The 20,665-nt window shown below is 43.1% G+C and overlaps 1 protein-coding gene across 1 annotated transcript; it reads left to right on the top strand.

The window, feature by feature from the left end:
- The first annotated feature begins 683 nt into the window (after window positions 1–683).
- On the top strand, window positions 684–19,694 carry atp1a3b (ATPase Na+/K+ transporting subunit alpha 3b). The gene is made up of 23 exons (XM_061049204.1): window positions 684–839; window positions 978–1,071; window positions 11,121–11,243; window positions 11,870–11,929; window positions 12,169–12,372; window positions 12,499–12,612; window positions 12,865–12,999; window positions 13,163–13,280; window positions 13,490–13,758; window positions 14,390–14,588; window positions 14,699–14,943; window positions 15,050–15,242; window positions 15,859–16,034; window positions 16,156–16,292; window positions 16,389–16,539; window positions 17,068–17,236; window positions 17,673–17,827; window positions 17,952–18,075; window positions 18,316–18,461; window positions 18,558–18,688; window positions 18,865–18,966; window positions 19,079–19,170; window positions 19,499–19,694. Exons 2-23 carry the CDS (start codon window positions 1,066–1,068, stop codon window positions 19,525–19,527), a joined length of 3,078 nt encoding a protein of 1,025 aa, XP_060905187.1. The 5' UTR covers window positions 684–839; window positions 978–1,065; the 3' UTR covers window positions 19,528–19,694.
- Window positions 19,695–20,665: the final 971 nt, after the last annotated feature.

Here is a 20,665-nt window from a genome sequence, read left to right as displayed (position 1 = left end):
GTGCAAGAATGCACAACACCTGCACTGTAAAAAAAAATCCACTTTATGTTCTTTAAGTGATTTTTTTAACTGTCATACATTCACACACACACACACACACACACACACACACGCACACACACACACAAATAGGCTATGACTGTGTGGCTGTTTCCTGTCTGTCTGCAGCGCCCAGGCCCTCTATTAATCTGACATGAGGAGGTGCACAACATGCTCATGACAGACCGAGACGTTCAATGAGATATCCAGGGTGCTTATTACATGCAATAATGCACACAAATCCACTTCTGTACGTTACATACATTACATGATGAACAAACACAATCACGACATCTAGAATCCAACCTTGTGCGTCCATTTATATAAAATTTCAGCCTAGAAACGCGTTGCTGCTGGCTGCAAGCCTCGGAAATCTGCAGTAAAGCAGGAGGGGCAGAATAGGCCTGCTATTGGCCGGCTTGAAGACTAAGATAAATCCAATTGGTCAGCGATCTCAGCGACGATGAGACGCTCCGTGGTGTTATTGGCCAGTTTCGTGAGCGGTGGGCGGGTGTAGTCTTCCCCTCGGTTCGCTCATTTGCTTGAGGCGGCGCTTGTTCAACCGGCGGAGTGGTGCAGCTTCAGGAGTGGAGTACTGCGGCAGCTGGCAGAGCCGCGGAGGGAGATCAAGTGGTGAGAAGGTAGCAGTGCGGCTCGTTAGTATCACCGGTCTTTCACCGCAAGTATCAGAGAGCAAAGGACGGAAGCGCATCCCCGCGTGATGCTCCGCTTGAGACCGCAACATTTCATTTGAAAAGACGTCTCACGGAGAGGAAGATTGTAGCCTAATCTTTTTAAAGGTTTGCGAGACAGTTTATTGAATTCTTAGAAAAAAATCTTCTATCAAACGAAATGAGAACGTCCCTGACGTCTTTTTTCCCTTATTTTTCATTTACGAAACCTTGAAAAACTGAGTATATTCTCTTTCATTCTTAAAGGCAAAGGCATTTTGATATTACTCATCGTGAGGGGCTGACACCTCTCAAGCCGTGCATCACCTGAGAGGAGAAGAGTGACTGCGCCAACATGGGGGTAAGACTGACGATTCCAACTTTTTTTTTTTTTTTTAAACTGCGTTGTAGCCCACCTGAAGTGGCCTGAGGAGTAAAGCGGTAGCCTTTAGTGTTCCTCTTCTGGTGAGGAACGGTTGCAAAATGATCCATGATGTCATTTTTTTTCCCTTCATGGAAATCCCGCTTGTCTGAGTGACATTGACTCTAATGCGGAACCGTGTTTTTATCCTGCTCCCCTAGACTGCGACAAATTGATGTAGCCACTAGCTTCTGTCTAATGCACCTATTGAAAACAGCGGCATTGAACGGCTCACTTTGATTTGACTTTAGCCCCGTTTTGACGTGAACAGTGTCCTTAGCTCTGACTCAGTCGGTCAATTTAATTGAATGTCGAGTTTGAATATGAATGGAAAGTGATGCTAAAATGTCAAGTAGAGGCGGTCTGTGTAGTTTAGAGGTTGTCAGTGTGTCATATTCACTGCAGTTCTATGATAGGCCTTACTTTGACTATAACCTTGCCATCCACGGTAGGCCTAATCGGTTTATTCTTACCGCGAGCTGTGGTGTGACGAGAGAAAGAGAGAGAGGGGGAGAGAGAGAGAGAGAGAGAGAGAGAGGGAGGGGGGGAGGGCACATGTGTTAGAAATCTATTGTGACACCCCATAATTTACCTGTCATTTAAAAAAAAAAAAAGATTTGTAATACATTTTAAGGCTGAATATTAGATGGTGATGCTCTATGACTTTCCCAGTGGTAGATGAACATTGTGTGCTATGACCTCCTCTATGCCCTCGCTGCCCCCCTTCTCCCCCCCCCCCCCCTTCCTCTCGTGCGTTAAACCCCGCTGGCACTGCCCTCTCTGCGGTCTGTCACCGCACAGGGGGGGGGGGGGGGGGGGGGGGGGGAATCATCTGGCGTTGAACCGGAGAGATGCTGAACCCCTCCGCGTCCTTCAGTGGAACGCTAGCGGAGGAGAAGTCTCATTCTCAACACCCTCGATGACCCATGCGTCATAATGCGGTTACCGGGAATAAGCGCCTCACCAGCTTATTTCCCCTTTAATTTGTGACATAACAGGGACTCGATAATCGCTAACAGTGAACACATTTACACACAGTGCGGATTAAAGGAGCGATGCGTGCAGTGCATCGAGAGCACGACGATGTGTTTAAAATCTGTCGGTATGACTTCAGAGCGTTTCCATGTGCTGTCGCAGCATTAAAAGCACCAGATCTGTTGTTTATTTGATAAACACATTAGTCATGCAAATGGATCAGAACAGTCTAGTGGAAAAATACTAGTGCTCCCAGTGCAGATGTGATGTGTGAGCTATTGCGCAATTTCTTCCCCATCATCATCATCATCATCCTGCGGAATAGGGTTGTAGTTTTTCATCTCCATCCGCGGACTGTCTGCTGAATTATGCGGTGGCGTGACGCTGCAGACAGGGCAGCATGCGGCGGTGCAGGCCGGTGTCATCGCAGTTACACCAGCTGATGTATGGCCCACGCAGCATCTGACATTTCTCTCTGCCGGGACAGAGGATGAAAATGAAGGATTCAGAGGGAGGTAAAGGAGCCTCCGGTCCGTCACAGCTTTAGTGGGCACTGCGTCAAAAGTGATGGCAGTGCAAAAGATGCTTACGCGTAGCGCTGCTGTGAGGAAGTTTGGGAATGCGGTGTGTGAGAGAGAGAGAGAGAGGCTGAGCAGAAGTGTTTCGTCATTTCGGAAAATGCCATATCTATAATGGGGTTGGGTGTTATACAAGATAATATGATCGTCCCTGGCTAGCTGTGAAGGGTGTTTCCTATGACGATTCATCCGGTGAGCGCTAAGGGTCACCCTGAAAGGGAAGAAGGACGATAGCTAGATGAAAGGGATGGGGTGATGGATGTATCAGTGTACAGAGCATTTTTTTTTTTTTTATCACGCTTCGCCGGTCGACAACCCTTCTTCCTTTCCTGAGCTGTCGTTCTTCTGCGAATTTTGCACTGGCGCACTGTGCGATGGCACAACCAGCTGTCCTTTCCCAAGGCCGCAGGGTGCATCGCTAGCGACGTGCTTTCTGCGTCAAACTGGGGGCGGGGCCTGTGATGTGGAAATTCCCTGTAAAGTGCTGTGATAGGCCGGTGCGATGATCCACGCAGAAAGAACTGAATTAACAGGCAGCGGTGGTGCACTAGAGCAACGATTGTGCAAGGGCCAGGAAAACTAAAAGAACATCTGGCACATGGAGTCTGGCACAGAGATAGTTAATTTGACAGAGCACCTCTGGTGAGATGTCTGAGATGTCTCACACACCTTCATGTTGTTCATTGTTCTTCTATCTTTATTTTCTGATGCTGATGAGGCTGTAGGAGGAATGTAAAGTGAGATGCTGATGAAGGGCTGCACATGGATCCACTGCTGGTTTTCACCTTCAGACACGTGACACAGATGGGGGAGGGGGCCACTGCTGAGAGAGCAAGAGGAACAGTGATAGAGAGGAGAAGGGCAGATAAGTAGTGACTGGTCTGCAGGTGTAGAGAGAGAAAGAGAGAGGGATTTAAAGAGAATGATGAGGCGTACGCTGGGGGAGGGCTGCGTGGTAGTATATCCTGTTACAGGATAATGACCTGAGGCTCATATTACCATGGGTCCTGTTTCCTCTCGCTGTGCCTAGTGGGATTGGTTATCAAGGGGAGAGGAGGCAGATGGGATAGGGAGAGGACAGGTGTGGTCGTGTGGGTGATCTTTGAGGAATATTGAATGAATGGTGAGCCTGCTGGTGGGGCAAGGTGTGGTGTAGGTGGGTGGCTGTCCCAGGGAAGATGTGGGATAAAAGAGAATTGAAGGTGTAGCTCTGAGGGGTTTTCAGAAGGTGATGCAGGCAGGGGGCAGGGGTGTGGTTCAGCTTCCTTGAATGCAGCATGACTAAGGAAAAGACCAGACCAGCTGTGTCATAATATAAAGGATTTAAGAACAGTGTGTGCTTTAATGTTTGTAATAGCGAGCGTGTGCAGTGACAGTGAGGAAGTTAGAAGGTGTTTGTAAGCGGTATTTCAGGAGTTTGGATGTGTGTGGCCTCTGCAGAGGCCCAGCCCTCACTTTGGTGCAGAGTGCTGCACATCCCTCCCCACTGCACCTGCTGCCTGATGCTGATAGGCTGCACTGTACCACAACTCATCGGTCCCACACTCTGCAGGAACCAATAGAAAAGCACGTTCTTTCAGGAACAGATCAACCACATGATCTTTCGGACCGCAGAGCCTGCTGGGATGCGTTGGTCTTTAGGGCCTTTAGGGGTCATTTAAGGTCATTATGGTGACCCTTTTGAAATTCTTCTCCATTGTTCCCCTTCAGGCCTCTTCAGGGTCTTGGATCAATAAATATCCACCGTAATGAGGAAAACGTCCTTAGTGCGAGCATTGATGAAGGAAAGAGTCCAGATGTCTCTAGAGTTAGCCTCCATGCTAATTTGAGGCTAAAGGAAAAGGCCTGGGTGGTTAGCTTAGTAGCAGCTTGTGTAATGCTAATAAAATGTAAAGGTCAGTGCTGTCTCCTTCATGAATTGGTTGAATTGGATTACAGTAGACACAGTGATGGATTCTGAACAGTTTTCCAACATTCACATTTCAGTCTCCCATAATGAGAGAGTTTCAGAGGGGTTAGGTTGCCTGACTACAATGACATGACTAACTCAGGGTGTTGTCCTGGAGATGTGTGTATGTTTGTGAAGTGTGTGTTACTTTGTGTAGTGTGAGTGGGGCTGTGTGAATACACCAAAGAACAAATATAACAATGGGCAGCTACAATGGACAAGGACTTGTTCAAACTAAACCCAGGCGTTGCTATAATTGAAGTGAAAGTAAAAACCGTTATACAAATTTTCAAGCAAGTTTTACAAGCAGGAGTTACAGTAGATATATTTCTAACGGTAATAGTTGACGATTTCCCTTTTAGTCGAACATTCTGAACATAACAGACTCTTTTTGGGGTTCACAAAACAACACTAGTGCTTGAAAACCTGACATGTAAAATGAATTTGGTTGAGTGTAAGCAGCTGCGTGAATAGATGTATGTGCTTGCCTGCGTGCACATCTGCACATCTCTGTGTGTCCAGCTGCTAGTGGAGGAGTCATAAGGTGCCCTCTCTCACGCCATGGCATGAAGCCATGTTGGCTACAAGTGCCAAAGAAGCCAAGATTTACAATGCTAATCTAGACCAGTACCACTCATGCAGACACACAGACACACACATAGAAGGACACACAAAAGCTCACAGGGGTGGACATTGTAATACAAATAACAAGCAGATGAACAGATTCACTCTTGTCTCTGTAGTGAACAGATGAAGTTGATGACAGGATGGACAGACTGGAGCAGAGTGGGTGTGTGTGTGTGTGTGTGTGTGGGGGGGGGGGGGGGGGGGGGGGTGTTACTATTTGAGATTTTCCGTTTGGACCGTGTTTCTTGCTTTGATTTATTTATTTATTTTGGAAAGTGGACAAAACAGATTGAGAGCTGAAGAGAGTTAATCTCTCTCTGTCTCTTTGTGTTTGTGTGGTTAACAGATTAGGGCTCTTAAGCAGACAATCTTTTTACAGTACTATGATCTATTTACACACACACAATTCCAGCAGATCAATCTGTTTGTGCTGGTATCTGTAGTGTTTAACATTAGCTGACAGAGGATAGCAAGGAAATTGTAGGCACTGTCTGTGTCTTCCAAAAAAACCTATTTGGGCTATTTTGTTTCTTTCTTCATACATTGATATGAAGAAACTGGAGTCTGCAGCTTTTGATGTCTGTTTACTGTTACAAACAAATCACTCTCTGGTTGCTACAGATAAATGAAACAAATACCTTCATAATCTCTTCTACTGGGCAATCAACATTTATCAAAGGTAAAAAGTAACCATCTAAACTATTCACTTACTCAGCACTGTTCAAAGACATTCACCTCATTATTTTTCAAGTGAGAGGACCTGACAAAAATAAAAGTGAAGTTGGCATTAATGCATTTGATTCTCCAGAGAGAGAACGGCATTAATAGAAGAGCAGAGAGACAAAGAGAGAAAGACACACAGTGGGCTAATCCAGTGAAGTAATCAGACTAGCTAATCCTAAAAGCTATGTCCCTTGGACCCCCAGGCCTGCCATCCTGCTGCAAGAAGCAGCAGATGGCCCAATGACCTTGCAAGGTCACACACACACACACACACACACACACACACACACACACACACACACACACACACACACACACACACACAAACACATACAGCTGTTTTAGTGTATGCCAGTCACCAATAAATACACCATATTGCATAGTAATATATTTGAAAATAATTATATTATTCACAAATAAAAATGCCTGAAATGTTATATTACTGTTAAGTTTTGCCGTTTTCTTTGATTTCCTTGATGGAAAATGGAAAAGACCATTTGTGTTCAAGAGGCATTTTTCATAAACTGAACCAGTGAAATGATCTTCTGTACAGTAAGATACAGACAATATGTATTTGTAATATGTTACAATGCACTTAGCAGACTAGCAGAGAATATGTCAGTCCAAAATGCAGCTCTTACATGGTCAGTGCAGAGGAGTCAATGGGATCCTTTTATCCAGTACAAAGAGGAAGTGTAGTCTCGTGTGTGTAAAAATACCATGGAAAATACTGTGGTGATGGCAGGAAGACAAAATAAGAACCAGATTATTGTGTTGTAAAGGAGGCATTTCTCCCATACAGACCACTTCCTGTTACAGTTAACAACAGCAGTCTTGCTCTTTTCTGCATCTGCCTGCCAGTTCCTCATGCGTGCCATTAAAGAGGAAGAAACCCCACCCCCACACACATTTTTTTTCAAGTTTGATAGTACATAATTTACTCAACACTGAACATTTCAGGAAGATTTTAAAAAGCTCTTTCCTTCTAAGGGAACTATCCCTTCCCTCTTCCCTCTAACGGCCCCTTTTAAATTGTGTCTTTCATATTATTTCACAATCATAGGTCTCTCTCTGCCGCAATGGGTGTAGCCGCTGCACATACGGACTGAAGCCAACACAATGACTCACCGCTGTTCACATAGATACACACACAGACACAAGTGCACAAAAACACACACTCATTCCTTGAGTGGCCTGTCTGTGTTATACAGCAGTGAATACAGTGTTTAGTTACAGATGCATCAATTATTGCTTGCACTGACCACATCAGGGGATCCTCAAAGCACCGGAACACTGCTGTGCTTCGGCGCAAAGCCAATGGCCTTGCCGGTCACCATGGTTACTTGCCCTCAAAACACACTCACTCATCAGGAGAACAAAATGGGAGGTTCATTTCGGTTAGCAATAGTAAGCCTGCAGAGTAATTAATGAGCAAATGAAACACACAACCAGACACATGAAGCATTTTTTCACTGAATCATTGATAAGGTAATGAGATTTTAATAAGCCAATATGGAGCTGGAGCCGATTAATTAAAGTATGTAATCCATAGAGGAGCATCCGATGTTTCCATTTCCTGATGATGTCAGAGATGTGTCTCTCCATCAGTCTGTTGGTCCATCTGTGTGCTCGTGGGAGAGCGAGCGTCTGTAATTCCAGCCACAAGTCTCTGTTTCCTTCCTCAGAGCAGAGGGGTTCATCACATTACCCTGAGCTGTGTGAGACAGCTGGACACACACACACACACATTGTATATTTTCACAAATACACTTGAATAATTAACGGTCAAAATGGAGGTAACAGAGGCCCAAAGTACCAAAGCAACAGATTTAAATATACATTTTCAGCTAATATAATTGAACTTGTTTCATGTTTTTGCAGACTACTTTAGGTGCATTGAAAACATGTGTTATCTGGAAGCAGGGTATGTATATGGGATGAGAAGGAGAGAATTAATGATTGAGTATCAAACACAGTCACACCATGCGACAGACACTTACTTGCACGCTTGACATACTGTAAACACAAACAAACCATAAAATCATCGACCTTTCTGTTTTTTTTTTTAGTCATGCTGATTACTACTACTACATCCTCAAACCTACACACACTTCAGGTCACACACACAGACAACCCAAAGTGAGACTATAATCTAGTAGCACATGACAACACATACTCAAGGTGACACACACCCCCACACACACCATAAGTGTGGTTGTGTAATGTAATAGAGTGGGGTCACTGTGGGTCAAACACTGACACAGAGCCAGCAGACAAAAACCGCTGGTCAATATCTAATTAGAAGCGGGGGAGAGGGGCTGACAACAGCTCTTTCTCTCTCTCCCACACTCTCTATTTCTATCTGTCCCTTTCTGCACCTAGCCCTCTCACTTTTTATCTGTCCCTGCTTCTCACCTCCCACTGCTGTCTCTCTTTCCATGTGCCCAATCCTGTCTGTCATCCGCCCCCTTAACGTCCATCTCTGTGTGACTCCACTTTTCACCACATAGCCTATTATCGCTTTGTTTGGCACTGTTCTCCCTCTCCCTGCCAACAGCTACTATTGTCTGGGCATATGTGCATGTTTGTGTTTGTGTGTGTGTGTGTGTGTGTGTGTGTGTGTGTGCGTGTGTGTGTGTGTGTGTGTGTGTGTGTGTTTGTTTTAAGAAGAGATGGACCTGTGTGTGTGTCTATATTTTCATTATTAAGTGAGCATATGCTCACAAGGACAGCTTTCCTCATTGTGGGAGAAAGAGAAACTAGCCATAACAACAACATTATACCAAATAATGCAGACCCACACACCTGCCTGTCTGTCATCTGTGAGATTGTGGCACCTTTTCGACACCTGATTAGGAGCTAAATCTGTAACTTTCCATCTCATTCAACACCTTTGATCTCTACAAGGAGCTATTGAGCCATCATTCACTTATTGAATCCTAATTGAACCTATTGAACCCTTAATAGCAAATAGAGACAATAAATACATGTATAAAAACGCCCTGTTTTAAATCTCTTTCTCTCTCTCTCTCTCACACACACACACACACACACACACACACACACACACACACACACACACACATATATATATATATATCCTGGGCCAGTCTCATAAGGGGATAAGCAGCAGTACTTTTCCACTGCATCAGTCTGCTTCATGCAGCCTCTGCCCCACCAGGCCTGCCTGGTCTTGCTGCGGCAGGAAATTTGCTCACCTGCTCTTTTGCTGCAGAACTCTCTCTGTGTGTATGTAGGCATGTGTGTTTGCAGTCCCTCCCTCTTAAACATGCTTGAGCGAAGGCTTTCATTGTTCAAATTCAGAAGTGGTCGTTGAGCCGCCCATACTCAACACTTAATTATGTGAGTGAGAGTTGTACATCCACATGTTCTTTCACGAGGCCGTTTTTTCCCCCCCTTTAATGACAAAAAACCAGAAACACAGGTCTGTGTTATCACGTTAAAATCCAACAGGTACAGACAAGTGATTTCACAACTGTTTTTCACAAGGGCAGCCGAAGTGGGAAATGCAATAGGAAGTTGATCTGTGGTTGGTAGTCACATTTTGTCGCACTGCAGGTGTGTGTGTTTTGGGGTGGTTTGACTGAGTGACTTTGTCAACTGAGATACAGCGAGGACTACAGAACTCAAAAGCTTTGTTCAAAGTAAAATAACTTTGACAAATGATATTCAAGGACACAACAGTTTGCATCTTTGAAGTTTATATCAGTATTTTAATTTGAGACTCCAAAATAGTTTTTGTCTGAATTTATTACATGTGCATTTTGCATTTATTAAAATGAAACTACATGGTTTCACCACTAGAGGGTGCTGTTTTGATTTCAAAAATGTTCAGCACCCAGTTGGATTTTGATATGCTTTGAGCAACAAACAGCCAGTACTTCTTATTTAATGAATCAATAAAAGCCAAACCTTAGACCTCATTGTTGTCATTTATATTCAGTTGATAAGTATTGACGTCTCTGTCTGATTCAGTGTATATGATGGGGCTTACATATCAGCTGGACTCCGCCCCTCTGCATGAGTCATCGTCGTCTATCTGATTGTATTGATCTGCCTCCATGTGCATTTTCCTTGATGACTCGGTTGTGTCAGTGTGAGGCACATCCCTCGGACCACCTACTGCGAGGGATTCTTGCCTCTTTATGCCACCTTTGACCTTTGATGAGGGACATTTGTATTGATGTGTCCCAGTGGTCATGCTGCTCTCCTTTGGGACAACAAGCTAGGGTTACACTTATAGAGCTAGAAAGACTAGAATGTGCAGCTCTGGGCGTTATTTATAGTCTACTCATGTCTAGTTAAACAACATAAGCCAATTTGTGAGAGGACAGTTGTAGTAAAAAGGGTACCAGGCTGAAAGGGAAGGATGATGGTTTGTGTTGTCATATGTGGAACATACTAGAATCTATTCAGAAAGTCTTTGATGAGTCTAAACTCGGTCGGTTACTTCAACCTCTTTTATGTCCTTAATGCTGCCTGCCAGATCATTACAAAATCCACTAAGCCAATAGTTAAACCTCTTGCACTTGGTGATGTTTGATGTTTCCATCAGACCGTTGTGGCAGGAGTAATTTGATCAAGGAAGATCAGAGCAGGCAGCAGCTTTAATGTTGTGCACTCTTAATATTGATGTTTCTGTGCAGGAAAGACAAAGCTACCAGGGTAGTGCATTTACCTTTTGAGTCTTCTATAGGTCTTTTGATGCTAGGCATTATATATCACTGCTTTTCCTCTGTAATGGTCCTCATGAAATGAGAATACTTGATGTTATCAGTTGCTGAGAAATACAGGCTACCTCACAAGGCCACTTCACAAGGTTACAACAACATTTACAGTATAATAAAAGAGAGAACCCTCGAGGATAATTTACTAAAGCTGAGGCTTTACTTCTGTCACAGTTAGTGACTGGTAAATACTGTAAAAATGTCTGGCAAGATAGCCCTCTGAACAATGAAGGAATTAAAAGTATTTTCAGAGATGCAGTATATCTTTTGGTAATATAATTATAAATGTAAAGCCTAGAGAACAGTAAGGATAATATACATGGGCGCTAAGGCTACTATCTCCTTAACTCTAGTCCAAGGCATGTATAAAACATATGTGTGTGTCTATAGTATGGGCGGTCAGACAGTTACCGCGTTGCCACCACACAGGACAAAGATGACCGATCCCCCAAGAAGAAGAAGGGGGCGGAGGGAAGAAAGGACATGGATGACCTGAAGAAGGAAGTGCCCATTGTAAGTAAAAGTCTTCTTTGATCTCTAAATACTTGTGGACCTGAATCTGGACATATATGGGTTTGAGGCCAATTCACTTTTGATTCCATCAGCAAAAACGGATCAATTTGACAAATTTATCTCAAGCACTATTCCAAAAGTTTTCTTTTGTTTCACCTTCCATGCGTTTAAGGATATATAAAGTTTTTTCAACTTTTGGAAGAAAAAAAAAAACCTCCTAGAGCTTATAGCAAATAAAGTGAATTGATGCAGACTCTGTTGGAGAGAAAGGAATTCTTTCTCATACAGGCCACAAAATTGTATTTTTGCTGGTAAGAGTGGTGACTTGTTATCAAAAAGGATATCACCTTGATCGAACATCCCAGCGCAAGAAACAGACACCTGGGTCGCCAAATCTGGCTGACCTAATACTCATATCTCTCAGGTGAACTGCATGCATGGACTAAATTTCCAACTTTCATAAAGTTCTTTACATGCTTATATTCTCAAAACTCTTTTTCCATCACTCAGTTATTGTTATATAGTTTTGAACTACTTTCTTAAATGTTTTATGCATGCAAATAGTGGCAACTAAAAGACATATTTAATCATGCAGAGCACTGATTATTTCTTCACCTTTTTTTCAGACGGAACATAAGATGTCTATAGAGGAAGTATGCAGGAAATTCCAGACTGACATTGTCCAGGTGGGTGGATAATTTCTCTGCGTTCAGCTGTGGTTAGGGTCTGTTTCAGTAGTTGGCCACTAGATGGCATAAGAGTACTTTTTTTGGTTGTACAGGTTCTGCTGATTCAACCCTGCCTGGTCTTTAAAAACAAAAATAGAAAAGAAATTGAAAAATAATTAAGAAAAAAATGGTGTCTTTGTTTGTATTCACAAGGTCAGCCTCACGTTTCTCTCCTGACGTTTCTCTGTTTCCTACAGGGACTGACCAATGCCAAGGCTGCAGAGTTTCTGATCAGGGACGGTCCCAATTCTCTCACCCCTCCTCCCACTACCCCAGAGTGGGTCAAGTTCTGTCGCCAGCTGTTTGGTGGATTCTCAGTCCTGCTGTGGATTGGCGCCATCCTCTGCTTCCTGGCCTACGCCATCCAGGCAGCCACTGAGGACGATCCTGCAGGAGACAATGTAAGCCATCCTTACACTCATATACTCTCACATATTCACATCTGGCCCATTTACACTGTGGTAACACCTCTGACAAGAGACGTATATAACAATGTCTAATATATGTTCTCTTCTCTGTCTCTCTAGTTGTACCTAGGTATTGTGCTCACAGCTGTCGTCGTCATTACCGGTTGCTTCTCATACTTTCAAGAGGCCAAGAGCTCCAAAATCATGGAGTCTTTTAAGAACATGGTGCCTCAGGTAAATATAGTTTTCCTGAAAGACATCTACTTGCAGAATTTGTGAAACTTTATTTTTAAACCCCTTTGAAAATGGACTCTGACAATATAGCCTTGAAAACTAATATTTCTACCACTTACAAATAGGTACACTACAAATGATAGATTACAAGTAGCCAGCTAGTGTCCCTTTACATCCTAATGTGTGTATTTGTCATCAATGAACACATTGCAGAGCTAAATGGTTCTAACCATCGCTGATATTTTCCTGCAGCAAGCGTTGGTGATCCGTGAGGGTGAGAAGGTACAGATCAATGCTGAAGAAGTTGTAGCTGGAGATCTGATTGAAGTGAAGGGAGGAGACAGGATCCCTGCTGACATCAGGGTGGTCTCTGCTCATGGCTGCAAGGTAATCACACACACACACACACACACACACACACACACACACACACACACACACACGTTTTGTATGCACACACACACACACACACACACACACACGTTTTGTATGCACACACATTCAAAGCCTTTAACCAAACATCATGTTCATTTTTTTTGTTGCCCTGTAGGTTGATAACTCCTCCCTAACAGGCGAGTCAGAGCCCCAGAGCAGGTCACCTGACTGTACCCATGACAACCCCTTGGAGACCCGAAACGTTGCTTTCTTCTCCACCAACTGTGTAGAAGGTATGGTCACCATGGTAATAGTGTAACATGCTATTATTAACATCTGTGTCTGTGGTTGGATTTAAAGGATACAAACTGAGACAAAAGTTTCACTCAGACTAAAATGTAATTTAAATCTTTTAAAAAAATGTGTCTTGAGAACTTTTGACACAGGCGCACCTGTGAATAATTTGAACAACATTATATTTCTGGTCTTTTCTCCAAATCAGGCACCGCTCGTGGCCTTGTTATCTGCACCGGAGACCGCACAGTCATGGGTCGCATCGCTACTCTGACTTCTGGCCTGGAGACCGGCAAAACCCCCATCGCCAAGGAGATCGAGCATTTTATCCATATCATCACCGGTGTGGCCGTGTTTCTTGGTGTCACATTCTTCATCCTGGCCATCATCCTGGGTTACAGCTGGCTGGAGGCTGTCATCTTCCTCATTGGTATCATCGTGGCTAATGTGCCTGAGGGTCTGCTGGCCACTGTCACCGTAAGTACAATTCAATACTTTCTCCTAAATAAGCATACTACGGTGTCATAAATATCTATGTATTTATGTAACCAGTCACTGTTGCACATTTTATTTTTTATGTTAAAAATGCTTTAAGTTAATTTCTGTCTTTGAATTTTTTGTTTATTATTTTATTAAGGGTTTATCTTGTTTAAATGTATTCTAATAGTGTTTGTTTCTACATTTGATCAAATCTTGTTCAAAGTATCACTTCAGGGCTTGTTTGGTCTCATTCATTTTGTATATAATGTGAAAATAAAGATTTAATTGTCATGTAGGCTAACTATTCAGCATTAAAGTTCCCATGAAATGACAAAAAAAAAACATTTTCCAGATCTTAATCCAGCGTTCCTGTGTTAAAATGTTAATTTTTCTGCCAAATATATTTCAATAAAGCCTTATCTGAGTATTTCTACGTCAAATAACTCTATTTCCTCTTCCTGTCAAAAGTTTCAAATGTCTGATGACTCATCCTGCACTCCAGGGTGTTCATTAATTATTCGACCAATAAAAAAGCTTTGTAGAACCTGTGACTTGTGTTTCTTTATTGTCGATTCATCCAAACACAACGTTTACTAATCTTGCTGACATCATAAATGTTCTTCTGCAGGTATGTCTGACCCTGACTGCCAAGCGTATGGCTAAGAAGAACTGCCTGGTGAAGAACTTAGAGGCTGTGGAAACCCTGGGCTCAACCTCCACCATCTGCTCCGACAAGACAGGAACCCTGACCCAGAACAGGATGACCGTGGCCCATATGTGGTTTGACAACCAGATCCACGAGGCCGACACCACAGAGGACCAGTCTGGTGAGTGAGCGGAGAGGATGCAGACAGTGCTGATGACATATTTTACCACTGCAAATGATTTCTGAAAATGACAAAGGTTAGTAATATATACATTTCTGTTCCTTCTGCAGGTGCTTCTTTCGACAAGAGCTCAGTGACCTGGCAGTCTCTGGCTCGCATCGCTGGTCTTTGTAACCGTGCTCAGTTCAAAGCAGGACAAGACCAACTGCCCATCCTGAAGCGAGACGTTGCTGGAGATGCCTCAGAGTCTGCCCTGCTTAAGTGTATCGAGCTGTCCTGCGGCTCAGTCAGAGCTATGAGGGACAGGAACAAGAAGGTGGCTGAGATTCCCTTTAACTCCACCAACAAATATCAGGTAAGAAACTTGGTGGATTACAGCTGTGTTCAAAAGACACACCCATAGATCCACACACACTAGTGACTGTATCAACTTGATTTTCATAACTGTTTTTCTCCTTTAGCTCTCAGTACATGAGACAGAGGATCCTAACGACAACCGTTACCTGCTGGTGATGAAGGGAGCACCTGAGAGGATCCTTGACAGATGCTCCACCATCATGATCCAGGGCAAGGAGCAGCCTATGGACGAGGAGTTGAAAGAAGCTTTCCAGAATGCATACATGGAGCTGGGAGGACTGGGAGAGAGAGTCTTGGGTAAGGATAGATGAAGAGAGGTTTAAGTTTACTTCGCCATGCACTGATACATTTATATGTCAGAACAATTACATTCATTCATTTCACTTCTTGAAAACAGTACCTTTATTCATTTCTAAATAGTCTTTTGGCCTTTATTCTTCAACTGCCACTGTGAACATCATATATCTCCTAAAAGGTCTCTAACAACAGCTCTGCTATCACCTGCATTATGATGCATATTTCATAGTATCTAGTGTTTTTTTTTACAGTTTGCCTCATATAGGAGGTGAAGAATGTTCTTAAGTCTAAAACAAAGATCTTTCAGTAGGAGGATTTTACATCACTTTAATCAAAATGTACTGTATAAAACATAGTTTTCCTTGGATAATAACTATACATGAGTTGCATTAGCTAGAAAATCCCTTACTTACACTGCAGGTGACCATAGTTTCCTAATAACTATACACCGATTTTTTTTTTCCAACTTCATATATGCTTGATAGGTAAACTAGACGCTATTTAAATGTGATTTGCGTTGAATGTTGGAGGTGAGATAGGAAGAGGGGTAAAAGATCTGAGTTGATGTTTAAACATCTCAAATCTTTAAGTAAATCACTCATTTATTCTCTTCCAGGTTTCTGCCATGTGATGATGCCAGAGGATCAGTACCCCAAGGGCTTTGCCTTTGACACAGATGATGTCAACTTCCAGACAGACAACCTTTGCTTTGTTGGCCTCATGTCCATGATTGACCCTCCCCGTGCTGCTGTGCCTGATGCTGTGGGTAAATGCAGATCTGCTGGTATTAAGGTGAGGGAGATTTATTTAAAGCCTACTATTCATTGTCTGTATACCTTTTATTGTTTAATAATAAAGTTCTCTTTTCGTAATATCATTCACTTAATTCAGTTTTTCTTATTATTGCTGATAGGTCATTATGGTCACTGGAGATCATCCAATCACAGCCAAGGCCATTGCCAAGGGCGTGGGCATCATCTCCGAGGGCAACGAGACAGTGGAGGACATAGCTGCTCGCCTCAACATTCCTGTCAGCCAGGTCAACCCCAGGTGAAGAAGCTTCATTCCAAAACAAACACAAAAGTAGGACATGAACACTCACAAACAACGGTAACTAAAGATTGAATTTATTAATTTTTTGTTCAGGGATGCCAAGGCGTGTGTGATCCACGGTACAGACCTGAAAGATCTGTCTCAAGATCAGATGGACGACATCCTGAGGAACCACACAGAGATCGTGTTTGCCAGGACCTCCCCACAACAGAAGCTCATCATTGTAGAGGGCTGCCAGCGACTGGTGAGAACATTTTCAGATGGTCTGAATGAAATGCCTCGTAAACTAAAAATCTCTCATCTTAGATGCCCTGAATAGAGGAAATGGTTATTCTGCTGGAAATTCTATATGGGACTGTGAGACTCTAAAGAGCTGTTTTACCTTTTGAACAGCAGATGGCGCTAGTTGTCTTCTGAAGGAGGATTCCCTGACTTGTAGAAAAAAATACATCTTTTCTCCAAGAGCTGCTTAGAGTGTTTTTTAAATACCACATTTCTTTAAATTTGATTCACTACAGGTTAACTCATTTATTTTAAAACTTGAATACTTATTAATGTCATTTAAATGTGACAGAAGGCCCCTTAAATCCGTTTCCCCAGATAGACATCTTATAAACATTGAGGCTGTTTATTTATCCTAGTTGTCATGGTTCTCATGATTATTCTTAAATGACACCAATACAGTGGATACATTCATTGTTGACTAAAGAATAGATGCTTTCTTCTGTGTATTTATGCTCGATAAACTCACCTCTTTCTTTTTCTCACCCAGGGTGCCATTGTAGCTGTGACAGGTGATGGTGTGAATGACTCACCTGCTCTGAAAAAGGCCGACATCGGTGTTGCCATGGGGATCTCCGGCTCAGATGTGTCCAAACAGGCTGCGGACATGATCTTGTTGGATGACAACTTCGCCTCTATTGTCACAGGAGTGGAAGAAGGTGAGAAGACCCAGGGGACAGGAGCAGAGGACAGAGAACATTTAACACAAATAACAGTTTATGATGAAAGAGTATGACAGAAAATTTAGTAAGAGAAGTGTGGTGGAATTTCTGTAGTTATTTAGATTATAATGTACAGACGTCATTAGGTTTATTCACTGTTCTCTAATGTCAGTCAGACCTGACAGAGAACACCAAGTACAGCTTAGAGAGTGTCAACTGTTTTTCCTGATATCTGCAAGGGTGTTTGGTAAATTTCCTCAACAAGAAGGATCAAGAACAAACAATTAGGGCCTAGAAAGATTAACCTTAAGAAATATTCAGACACACATAAAGAGCAAGGGGACACAAATGTCTTCTTTAGAGAGACATACTCTTTGACACAAGAGACAGACGGTAGAACTGCGAACTGACCTGTCTGTTTTTCTCCCATCAGGCCGCTTGATCTTTGATAACCTGAAGAAGTCCATTGCCTACACTCTGACCAGCAACATCCCAGAGATCACCCCCTTCCTGTTTTTCATCATCGTCAACATCCCCCTGCCTCTTGGAACCATCACCATCCTCTGTATCGACCTGGGAACTGACATGGTGAGAGTCAATCAAACTCTTGCTGCCTTTTTTTTTATGCCAAACACAGCTTCACACCCACAAACACTGAACTGAACTAGCTCCTGTCGACACAAGATGCAACATTTCCTCGCTCTTCCCTCAGGTACCTGCTATCTCCCTGGCCTATGAAGCAGCTGAGAGCGACATCATGAAGCGTCAGCCCAGGAACCCATTCAGGGACAAGCTGGTGAATGAGAGGCTTATCAGCATTGCCTATGGACAAATCGGTAGGTGAAATGAAGATGTCATCCCCTGAGCCAGGCTATGAATTGTTTTTGTTCCAGATTGAAGTTTGATCTTGGTTGCCTGGAAGTAATTTTGCTGTAGAATTAACTTTATCCCCCTGGGAAGTTTCCCAAATAACTTTAGCAGAATTATGTTTGGACCAATGTGCAATGTTTTAGGGCCAACTACAGTAAGTGAGATTTAAACAAAAAATCTGTTTCTCTGTTGTTTTTTTCCTCCAGGTATGATCCAGGCTCTTGGAGGCTTTTTCGCCTACTTTGTCATCTTGGCCGAAAATGGTTTCCTGCCCAGTATACTTGTGGGCATCAGGCTCAACTGGGACGACCGCTCAGTCAACGACCTGGAAGACAGCTATGGCCAGCAGTGGGTAAGTGTGTCGTTTTTTTTTGTTACCTTCTAAGTGTATTTCAGAATTGACTTTGTTCACTATGTAACTGTTTGTTCATCCTCTCCTGAACCTCAGACATATGAGCAGAGGAAGATAGTGGAGTTCACATGCCACACAGCCTTCTTTGTCAGTATTGTGGTTGTGCAGTGGGCTGATGTCATCATCTGCAAGACCCGGCGTAACTCTGTGTTCCAGCAGGGCATGAGGTGAGTCCAACATCTCTGCGGCGATACAATTGTACTAACCTATACACTATATACGGTACTATAATATCCTTTTGCTGGCAATCATTTGCAAAGTTTAATTTTGAATGACTTTCAAGTATTTTTATTTCTGCACTGTCAGTTCTCCCTTTCAATATTTCTTGTGTTTCTCAACCCAGGAACAAGATCTTGATCTTCGGCCTGTTTGAAGAGACAGCCCTGGCTGCCTTCCTGTCCTACTGCCCAGGCATGGACGTGGCACTCAGGATGTATCCTCTTAAGTGAGTGCTTCTACCACATGTATCATATTGAATCCCCATGATATTAAGACATGTGATGTAGCATATTTACATGACTATTTTAATCGTGTCTTTTTCTTGTTTTTGCCCACAGGCCTAGCTGGTGGTTCTGTGCGTTCCCATACAGTTTCCTCATCTTTGTTTATGATGAAGTCCGAAAACTTCTCCTTCGCAGACACCCAGGAGGTTTGTATTTTTTTCCCCCAATTAGCAAATAATCATTAAGAAAATGTTTAAATGTTTTTAAAGATATGCAATATGTAGATTTTACATCTACTTATAACACATTTATCAGTGAGTGTTAAAGGTGCTGGTAGTCAGATTTAGTTGTCTTTGGACCAGGCTAGCTCTTTCTCCTGTATTCAGTTTTTGTTGCAAGCTAAACGTGCTGCTGCCTCAGCTTTATATCGTATTATTTTAACGTATGGTTATTATTTTGAATCATTTGGCAATTGTGACTTGTGAACTAACAGTGAACTTCCCTGTGTTGTTCTTTCTCTCATGTGCACTCCAGGTTGGGTGGAGAGGGAGACATATTATTGATCGATGGAGCATCTTTGCTCAACCCCCCCTCCATCTTCCACTTATTTCTCCCCCCTGTCACTCCATCCCTGGCAAGACACACCTCCAGACGCCCGCCCCCTTAAAGACAAAAATGGCTTTGAAGCAATTTTCATCACAACTTCCCCAAAGATTAAAAACAGCAAAAGCACCTTTACAACTTTCTACATTGACCGCCCCCTTTCCCTCCCCCCCCCATCTCCTATGATACTCCTTGCATGTGTTCTCTCACTGCTGTGTACATAAACCAATATATCTACCAAACGGCAGCTGCATATTGTGTATGTAGATTTGAATGAGCTAAGGATACAAAGAGAGTGTCTATGCTCTGCAAAAAAGGGCCATCCAGCTCCTTACCCTCCCTGGTACTCCCCTGCTCTCTTCCCCTCGTATTTCTCTATACCTTCGTTCCTCTCTTCTCCCCCTCATCCTCCTCTTCGCCAACCCTTTGCTTGTCCTCCAATCACACACAGAAACAAAGATCACACAGTGAGATCCCAACACCAACACCACTTCGACTGCCACCTCTTGCCTCTGTCTCCTGTCTGTGGAGGACCAGTGGAGTGGTCATTTCCTGTCGTTCTCGCTGCGACCATTTTCTTTCTCTTATGTTCTCGACGGCCACAGTGTTGTTGTTTTTTAATATGTGGGGTACAGGGGGGGTTTCGATGATTTTACTTGTCTTTTTTATTTATAAGATGAGAGGGGGGGAATGTGAGAGCTGCTTTTCCCTCATTTAGGTCTGACAAAGCACACCCCATGGCGTCCTGTGCCCCCCTCTCTCCCCCTGTCTGCCTGTCTCTCACACACCTCCTCTCCCCGCCCTCCTGCCCCGTTTGTCTCTGTTTGTGTGCACTGTGTGAAACATTGTCCTTGTTAATAACTATTACAGTACACCCCCCAAATCCCCCTCCCCCAAGTTGGTAAATACAACTCAATCTTTCTGTGTGCTCTAGGAAATCTATATAATTCTATACTGAATTTAAATGAAACAATAAAAAAACACATGTTGGAAAAACAGCTCGACAGAGACATTCATAAAGAACTTCACCAATGTTTGTGAGAGAGGGAAAAAAAAAAGAAAAGTGTGTCTCTCTTTTTGTTTTTTTGTTTGGTTTCA

Source organism: Labrus mixtus, chromosome 11 (genome assembly GCF_963584025.1).
Source record: "Labrus mixtus chromosome 11, fLabMix1.1, whole genome shotgun sequence".
NCBI lineage: Eukaryota > Metazoa > Chordata > Actinopteri > Labriformes > Labridae > Labrus > Labrus mixtus.
The sequence above is the reverse complement of the archived record's forward strand: the minus strand, read 5'-3'. Positions and strand labels throughout refer to the sequence as shown.